Source organism: Nansenia antarctica (genome assembly GCF_963989245.1).
Source record: "Nansenia antarctica genome assembly, chromosome: 2".
Lineage (NCBI taxonomy): Eukaryota > Metazoa > Chordata > Actinopteri > Argentiniformes > Microstomatidae > Nansenia > Nansenia antarctica.
Window position 1 is genome coordinate 19,027,399 of NC_137675.1, and position 9,022 is coordinate 19,036,420.

The 9,022-nt window shown below is 44.5% G+C and overlaps 1 protein-coding gene across 1 annotated transcript in view; it reads right to left on the reverse strand.

Moving 5' to 3' along the window:
- Window positions 1–6,552: 6,552 nt before the first annotated feature.
- map2k7 (mitogen-activated protein kinase kinase 7) overlaps window positions 6,553–9,022 on the reverse strand; it is a gene marked incomplete at both ends in the record, with an annotated part of 26,004 nt that continues 23,534 nt past the window's right edge. The window contains 3 exons of the mRNA XM_080522571.1: window positions 6,553–6,693; window positions 6,877–6,922; window positions 7,372–7,514. Coding sequence (XP_080378697.1) covers window positions 6,553–6,693; window positions 6,877–6,922; window positions 7,372–7,514 — 330 coding nt within the window. The remainder of the gene's footprint in view (window positions 6,694–6,876; window positions 6,923–7,371; window positions 7,515–9,022) is intronic.

The window sequence follows — 9,022 nt, forward strand, 5'->3', positions numbered from 1 at the left end:
ATGAAACAACAACACCCTCCATACGTGTCTTACGAGTACTTTCTTAAACAGCGAAAAGGAGTACTTTCTTAAACAGCGCTGGCTTAGCCATGGCTCGCTAACACACACAAAGCCACTCTATGGGCAGCAGCCAGCGTTATTGTGTTTGTACTGCCACCGTCCTTGGAAATGGGTCAGGATTAGTATTCAAACTTTTCTTTTACTATATTTTACGAACACACACACTAACACTCAAGTCATTCGATTTAGTAAAATGCACACCTGACACAAAAAAAATAAAGAGTGTTGAGGAGAGGAGGTGAAGAGTGGCACAGTCACCTGTCAGGTGTTTTCAAACTCAGACACGCGTACAGGACACAAACATATGTGTGTGTGTGTGTGTGTGTGTGTGTGTGTGTGTGTTTGTGTTTGTAAATGCACAAAAAAATAAAAAAATAAATAGAAACGGGTTGACAGTGGCAGACTGGGTCTAAAACAGCTCTGGCCAGTGACACACCCACTCCACAGCCAAACCTTTACGGGATTATGGGAGCAGCATGTCGTTTTGAGTGGTGCGCACTTTGTAGTGACCAATACTACTAACTAGTAAGGTCTGAATGCCAGGTAGTACAGACAAGGTCAATCTCTTGTACAACTGTGTTTGAGCAGTCGGGTTGGGCTGAGAGTGACTGATTGCTTGGCCCAGGGTTGCATGCTAACGCACCAGTCTCCCCCTGTGTGTACACACTCTCACACACACACACACACACACACACACACACACACACACACACACACACACACACACACATACCCCTACACACGTACACACACACACACACAGACACACACAGCTACCCTAAAGCGCCCCCCCCATGCCCTCCCTCGCTAGCTACAGAGAGATTTTGAATATATCGTAGTCATTGTAATCAATTATAATAACAATAATAATAATAACAATAATAACTCTCTTTTGTATTTGTTTTAGATGATGACACCTTTGGTGTGTAATGTCACGGTCATCGAGCTTGCAGGAGGCCCAGGGACAGACAGACAGATAGACACACCGATGAAATGAGACTGACCCTGGATCAAAATGACCCAAGAGGTCAAAGAGCAGAGGTCAGGACGGACGGACGGACACTCCTTCACTGATAGTGAATATTCTGAGAGGTGCCTAGTGATATTAATAGCACAACTATGTACTACTACTGTACATATTCAGTTCTATTTGATGTGAGGTTGTGTACTTCATAAATGTGGGTTAGTTTTGAGGTGCTGACCTAGGCTATTCATCTACCGATCTAACTTTAACTCTATTTTCTCTCCCTCTTTCTCACTTTCCTTAACCACCATCAGACTAGCGCTTCTGTATTTGGTAACGTGTGTGTAATATAGGCATTGCATTATTTCAATTATTTGGTTTAAAGAAAAATAAAGTATTTGTCCTTTGGGGAACTGAATTGACAGCAGCGTCTAAAGCAAAAAAAGTAGCAGCAGCAGTAGCAGTGTAATAAATAATAATAAAATAACATGTTTTTGAGACATAACAATATTGAATAGAACAGCAAACAACAAACAAACAAATCCTAATTCATTCCCTAAATTATTGGGATAATTGGTACAGTGGTGCAGTAACACCATAAAAGCTTTTACAATGTCCAGCTAGCTTCAGCATCTCCCTCGCTGGCCTCCTTTATTAAACACCTGTTTATCTGCCTGTATTCTCTTACCCCTCACTAGCTCTAGATAGCCCTTACCTGTTCTCTCACTTCTCTTTGACTTTCTACCTCACTTTCTTTACCTTCCGTCTCGCTCTCTTCCATCATTCCCACTCATTCCTCTCACTTTCTTGCCGTTTCTTTCCTTCCCTCTTTCCCTCCTACTGAACCTCTACACTTAAGGGCTCTGCACACAGCGTGCGATTTCTGTTGCGCGTCAACGTTCCATTTTGAAGTTTGAATGGAAGTCTATGAGAACATCGCATTTACCCACACACGGCCCCGATTTTGATCGCACGGCGAACATTCGATTCCATTAATTTTGAATGGGACACAGCAGTGCGACAAAACTCGCACGCCGTGTGCTTTGTCCCATTCAAAATGAATGGAATCGAATGTTCGCCGTGCGATTAAAATCGGGGCCGTGTGTGGGTAAATGCGATGTTCTCATAGACTTCCATTCAAACTTCAAAATGGAACGTTGATGCGCAACAGAAATCGCACGCTGTGTGCAGAGCCCTTTAGTCAACGTCCTTGTTCCCTCTCTGTTTCTCTGACATTCTTGCGTTCTCCCGCTCCTCTCCTTTCTGTGTCTAGCGGTGATTTGGCTTGGTGTCTCTGTGTGTGTGTGTGTGTGTGTGTGTGTGTGTGTGTGTCTGTGTGTGCTTATGTTAGTGTTGTCACAATACCAAAATGTTGACTTTGATACTGATACCAGCTTAAGTATCACATTTTAGATTGTTCTTAGTATAGAACTGTTTTCAAAGGAGGGTATTGTGATACTTTCGCAGAACCGGTACATTGTGCAACACTAGTGTGTGTGTGTGTGTGTGTGTGTGTGCAGTGTTTCCTCTATATGCATTTATTGGTGGCGGGCCGCCACGAATGAATTTCCTCCGCCACTAATTGATTCAGTCCAAAAAAAAAAAAAAAAAAAAAGAATCCACCTCTGAACATTTTAGCTGATTAAAATATATCTGATCCTAGATCAGCGCTATAATGGATGTTGACTAAAAGTGCACCTAAATCCACGCCCATCTCTCTCTAACCGCTGATCCAAAATCAGATTAATGACATTAAACATTCAGTTGACGACGTGACACAAGGGCTACTCCTGATTGGTCTAAATGTGAACCGGCATGAGAACCGTGCAGACTCAACCATCCCTGCTCAGCAGTCTTACCTGCCGAAATGCTCGGGCGCCTGTGTTTTCTCCTCGCAAATAACGGGCTAAAAGTCACCGGTAGTACCATCTAAAAGATACAAAAAGCTGATCTAGCTAGCTAGGTGCACAAATAAGATATCACGTTAAATAACGTTATTATATTAAACGAAAACAGCGACAGATGGATGGATTCTTCAAGAAAAAAGATGTCCCAGACACTTCAAACATTGCTGAAGCTAGCAGTGGCTATGAGCGATCCGAAACTGCATGGCTGGCAGGAGCAAAGGAGCTTGTTGGTGGATCAGCTAACAACGTTTATGGCGGGGTACCACCACCACCACCAGCTACAACTACAGCGGGAGAACAAGCAGCAGCTACTGTACGCTGTGGTATGTACACCAACATATCAGGGTTTCCGTTAGAAAAAATTGCCGCCGGACATCGTGTCCGGGAAGATTTCGATTTACCGGACAAACGTGATATATTCCGGTCATCATATTAAAATATAATAAAAACATTTTTTTCCAAAATCATATATTTTTTTTTCAAATCTAATATAGCTGTTTGTCGCGGTGATTACTGTTGTGTAGCGGCCTATATATGCCATTTAATGTCTATTTCTCATCCGATACGATTAGATGCGAGCTATATAATATAATAACATAACATAATAATATAACATGATTCGCATGTGCGCTATGCCATTATGTCCAGCGCTGAACGGGCGCCTCACTGGGAACTGAACAGACAGCATCGATCAATGAACAGACTCCACATTACGTTAACTGAAGTTTGTTAAATTGTTTGGGATTAATGTGAGTTTTCTATTTTCTCTTTCCAGTTTTACCCTTTTTTTAAAAATCAATAAAACAACGTCATTTCTATAACCAGGGGGGTATTCCATCAACATCGCTAAAAGAAAATCCAGGTTTAGTCTGACAAAGTCTCGCGAGGGTTCCTAAAAATATACAGGCATATTCCGATAAATCTCGCGAGAGTTATCAAAAATAAGCCAGGATTTTCCTTTAGCGACGTTGATGGAATACCCCCCAGGTCTCGCTGGTTGGGAAGGCATTTCGTTTAGCTGCCTGTCAAATCATACTTACCGGTAATCGGACTCGGGAGTATGACAATGAGGAGAACATAACTGTTTTTGTATGTCGTCCTGAAGACCGGCTGTTAGATCATATCGCTGAAGTTTGTCTCCATAGTGTAAATGTTGTCCGTTTCGTTTGTTATCCTTGTTATTGTGCGATAAAGTTAAGGCGCTCCGCTTCGGGACACCATTTTCAGCTGAGCACCAAACACACACACACAACACTGTCCGAGGGTCCTTCTCTCTCGGGCAGGCTAACTAAAGGGGGCGGGTCCTTCTCTCTCGGGCAGGCTAACTAAAGGGGGCGGGTCCTTCTCTCTCGGGCAGTGTTGTGCGTGTATGAGTGTGTGTGTGTTTGGTGCTCAGCTGAAAATGGTGGCCCGAAGCCAAAATTCGCTAAAGCGAATTGTATTCAAATTGTGCTTAGAGGGAATTATTTTCACCGGACATTATGTCCGACGAGTTTTCAATTTGTCGGACTTCAACAAATTTTACCGGACAAAGACCGGTAATTACCGGTTAACGGAAACCCTGCAACATATATTACTTTCGTTTGTTACTTTTATTTGGACTTTGGATTTTAAGACCACTTTAATTCATGAAAAGGTCCAGAGTTTCTTGTTGCAAACGGAGGAAGGACAAACAACAGGTGCGTTGAAACCAACACCCAATCATGCCAGGACGATGGCTAATTTGATAATTTTGATAGACATGATAGCCATCACATCTAGTTGAAGTTGGACATACTTTTCCTGTTGTGTTTGAGACGGAGCCAAGACTGCTCGTTTGGAAGGACATTGGATCCGTGAGTAACGTAAACCTTCAGAGCTGATGGATGGAAACCGGTATCACAAGTTTATATTCTGTATATACAGTATATATATATATTTTTGCCATCCTCCCTCTAGTTTTGGTTGAAATTAGGCTGTTGTTTTGAGCGCGCGTGCGCGGTTCATGCGCGTGCACGCGAAAAAAAACTGGTGTGTGTGTATATAAGTACACTTATGTGTATGATGCATATGTATGTGAGTGGGCTATGTTTGTGTGTGTGTGTGTGTGTGTGTGTGTGTGTGTGCGTGCGTAGCCCTAACTGGCTGGCTGCAGGAGCAGGGGCAATAGGAGACTCCAGTCAGGAGCTAAAGGGTCTTCTAACACACACACTCCGTGTGAAACTACACACTTTGGTTTGACAACACTGTGGAGCTTCTACTCTCTAAGACAGTGAGAACAACAGAGAGGAAAGAAAGAGAGAGAGAGAGAGAGAGAGAAAGAGAGGGTTGAAAAAGCTCCACAGCCAAAATAAACGTTGCTTTTATTCCTGGTTAAGGATGAGCTCCTGTCTCTTGCCTATTTCTTCCTCGACAATAAAAACACTCCTCCTCTCCGTTATCTGTTCTTGCTGTTTTCTTTTACACTCTTCCTTTCCTTCACAATAGGGCACTGTTTATCCTCCACTACCAGCTGGGGTAGAAGCCTCCTCTCCTCCACCTGCTCATCCCTCTCTCCACCGCTGCATCCCTCCATCTATCTCTGATACCAACATTAGCCACTTCAATTATTAGACATAATTAAAACCATCTTACTACAGAGCTAAGCATAACCCTATATTTTTTTTGTATTTTCCCCTCTTTACCAATTCACAGCTACTAGAAGAATAACACAAAGCACGATTTTTGGGAAGCATTTAAAAATTAAAATAAGGTTACGGTTTCCCTCAACTACTGGACATTCAAACCTATGGGTTAAAATTCACTAATAAAACGGTCATAATCGGTGTGTTAAAACTATAGTGGGATAGTATTGGTCCATTATACATATATTACATATATATGGTCCATCTAAAATATCACATAATAGTGACTCTATAATACTTATAAAAATAGTAACATACCCGGCTGTATATTGCACTGAGTCTGTGTGAACCTAGCCTAGCCTAGCCTAGCCTAGCCTAGCCTGCATCGGAAACTGAGTTTGCCATAGAGGAATCTAGCTTCTAGTCAGCTAGTAAAATGCTAACAGGATATAACAAATAGTAGCATAAGTTGGCTCCAGTGTGCGTCGACTACTCTGTTGACAGACCCAAGATGAAAGAGCTGTACTGGAGCTGAACGAGATGACTAGTGAGTCTCCATTAACTGTACGAATATATAGACACAAACATGATTTAGTGAATATATTTACAGTGAAGTGGTGTGAGCAATCTGAGCAATGGGTGAGTGATTTGCCTGTTTGAAGCGTGTGCCTGCATTTTGTCTCTGCACTGATATGCGCTAAGATAATGTCATCCAGCGCTTTTGTGTGCTAACGACTGCTTATAACCTCTAACTGGTGTCCATCTCTACTCTCCCTCTCTCCCATGTCTGTCTATCCGTCCGTCCGGACCCAGACTCAATTCACCCATCCGTCTATCCGGTCTGTCAGTCAGTCTGTCAGTCAGTCAAGCGGACCTCCCCCGTGTCTCCGTCTCTCTCTCCCGTCTCTGGCTCCAGACCTCCAGACCTCCAGGGGCCGCAGGGAAGTGAGTCTCCCCCGGAGCCTGGGCCAGGTGCCTGGGGCTGGGTCTGGGGGCCTGGGCCGGTGGTGGCCACTGGCTACCTGCTGAACAGCGAATGGAGTTGGTGGTGCTGGTAACACTGGCTGCTGCGTGGGGATTCTGTGTGCTCCATGACCCCCTGGAACCAGCCCGCCACGTCCACCTCCAGCACCTCATAGCGTCGGATGAAACTATGCTCCTGGAGGGGGGAGAGAGGGAAGGAGGGAGGAGGGGAGAGGGGGAAGGAGGGAGGAAAGGGGCAGGAGAGAGAGACAAAGAAAAGTTAGATAATTAACCTGCATTCACTCGTTTTTTAAACTAGTAGAATTGCAGCAATCATAAACTTGATTACTGAGCTGAATGACCAGGAGAGAGGGCTTACGAGCAGCTTGTGGTATTTTGGCCTTTTTCTGTGATCCTTTGTGAGGCTGTGAAAAGAGATGCAGTCAATGAATTATTGATATCAGTAACGCATAATGACATTTGGCACAGTACTGTGTGTGTGTGTGTGTGTGTGTGTTTTTTGTGTGTGAGTGTGTGTGTGTGCCTGTTTTTTTTCTCCCTTAACCATGGTTATAATTGATCAGTAAATAATAATTGCATCCTATTGACAATGGCTGTTTTCATGAGATAAGACAAGATTTACATTGTCATTTAAGTCATTTAGCAGACACTTTTATCCAAGTTTTTTTGTTATAGTTTTTTTTACCTGCTGTAGTTTTTTGTGCATGAGCGTGTCTGTTTTCTGTGTGTGGGTGTGTGCCTGTTTTCTGTGTGTGCCTGTTTTCTGTGTGTGAGTGTGTGTGTGTCTGTTTACTGTGTGTGTTTACTGTGTGTGTTTCTGTGTGTGTTTTCTGTGCGTGAGTGTGCGTCTCACCAGTCTTTGACAAAGGACTGGAAGTCGAGGGAGAAGCCCATGCTGAGAGGGAGCAGGGGAGGATCCTCCTGCAGAACTTTGGTCAGAACCTCAAAGTCCGTCTTGCAGTTCTTATAAGGGAACTGTCCTGTGGCCAGCTCCACCTAGAGGCCAGACAGACACATTACACTCACATCCCACTGGCATAAACCAACGTCACTGTTCACTGAAGACTACGACTAAAGCTAAACATGTCTAAACATAGATACTTTAAATCAAATCTGATATGGCATCTTATTCATCGTCTAATACTTATGTCAGACTAATGTCTGTCATTGGCCCTGACTGGTAGTTAGATGCGTTCGTCTGCTTTAGAAAAGCATTCATGCTTCTTCTCTCTCCCTTGAGGTAATCACTGAGCTAACAATATTGGATTGGTGACAGTGACAAAAGTGGAAACCTTCCTTTCCCTCATCCAATCACTTACAGACCTGTGCTTGATTGCCTCAAAAAAAGAAGGGGAAGGGATGGATACATTTCCATACAGGTGTTGAAGTAAGTGGAGAGGTAGAGGTAGAGGAGAGGTAGAAGAGAGGTACAGGTACAGGAGAGGTACAGGAGAGGTAGAGGAGAGGTAGAGGTAGAGGTAGAGGTAGAGGTACAGGTACAGGAGAGGTAGAGGAGAGGTAGAGGAGAGGTACAGGTAGAGGAGAGGTAGAGGAGAGGTAGAGGTAGAGGTAGAGGTAGAGGAGAGGTAGAGGAGAGGTAGAGGTAGAGGAGAGGTAGAGGAGAGGTAGAGGTAGAGGAGAGGTAGAGGAGAGGTAGAGGTAGAGGTAGAGGAGAGGAGAGGTAGAGGAGAGGTAGAGGTAGAGGAGAGGTAGAGGAGAGGTAGAGGAGAGGTAGAGGTAGAGGTAGAGGTAGAGGTACAGGTAGAGGTAGAGGAAGAGGAGAGGTAGAGGAGAGGTAGAGGTAGAGGTAGAGGTAGAGATAGAGGTAGAGGTAGAGGTAGAGGTAGAGGAGAGGTAGAGGTAGAGGTAGAGGTAGAGGAGAGGTAGAGGTAGAGGTAGAGGAAGAGGAGAGGTAGAGGAGAGGTAGAGGTAGAGGTAGAGGTAGAGATAGAGGTAGAGGTAGAGGTAGAGGAGAGGTAGAGGTAGAGGTAGAGGAGAGGTAGAGGTAGAGGTAGAGGAAGAGGAGAGGTAGAGGAGAGGTAGAGGTAGAGGTAGAGGTAGAGATAGAGGTAGAGGTAGAGGTAGAGGAAGAGGAGAGGTAGAGGAGAGGTAGAGGTAGAGGTAGAGGTAGAGATAGAGGTAGAGGTAGAGGTAGAGGAGAGGTAGAGGTAGAGGAGAGGTAGAGGTAGAGGTAGAGGAAGAGGAGAGGTAGAGGAGAGGTAGAGGTAGAGATAGAGGTAGAGGAGAGGTAGAGGTAGAGGAGAGGTAGAGGTAGAGGTAGAGGTAGAGGTAGAGGAGAGGTAGAGGTAGAGGAGAGGTAGAGGTAGAGGAGAGGTAGAGGAGAGGTAGAGGAGAGGTAGAGGTAGAGGTAGAGGAGAGGTAGAGGAGAGGTACAGGTAGAGGTAGAGGAAGAGGAGAGGTAGAGGAGAGGTAGAGGTAGAGGTACAGGTACAGGAGAGGTAGAGGAGAGGTAGAGGAGAGGTACAGGTAGAGGAGAGGTAGAG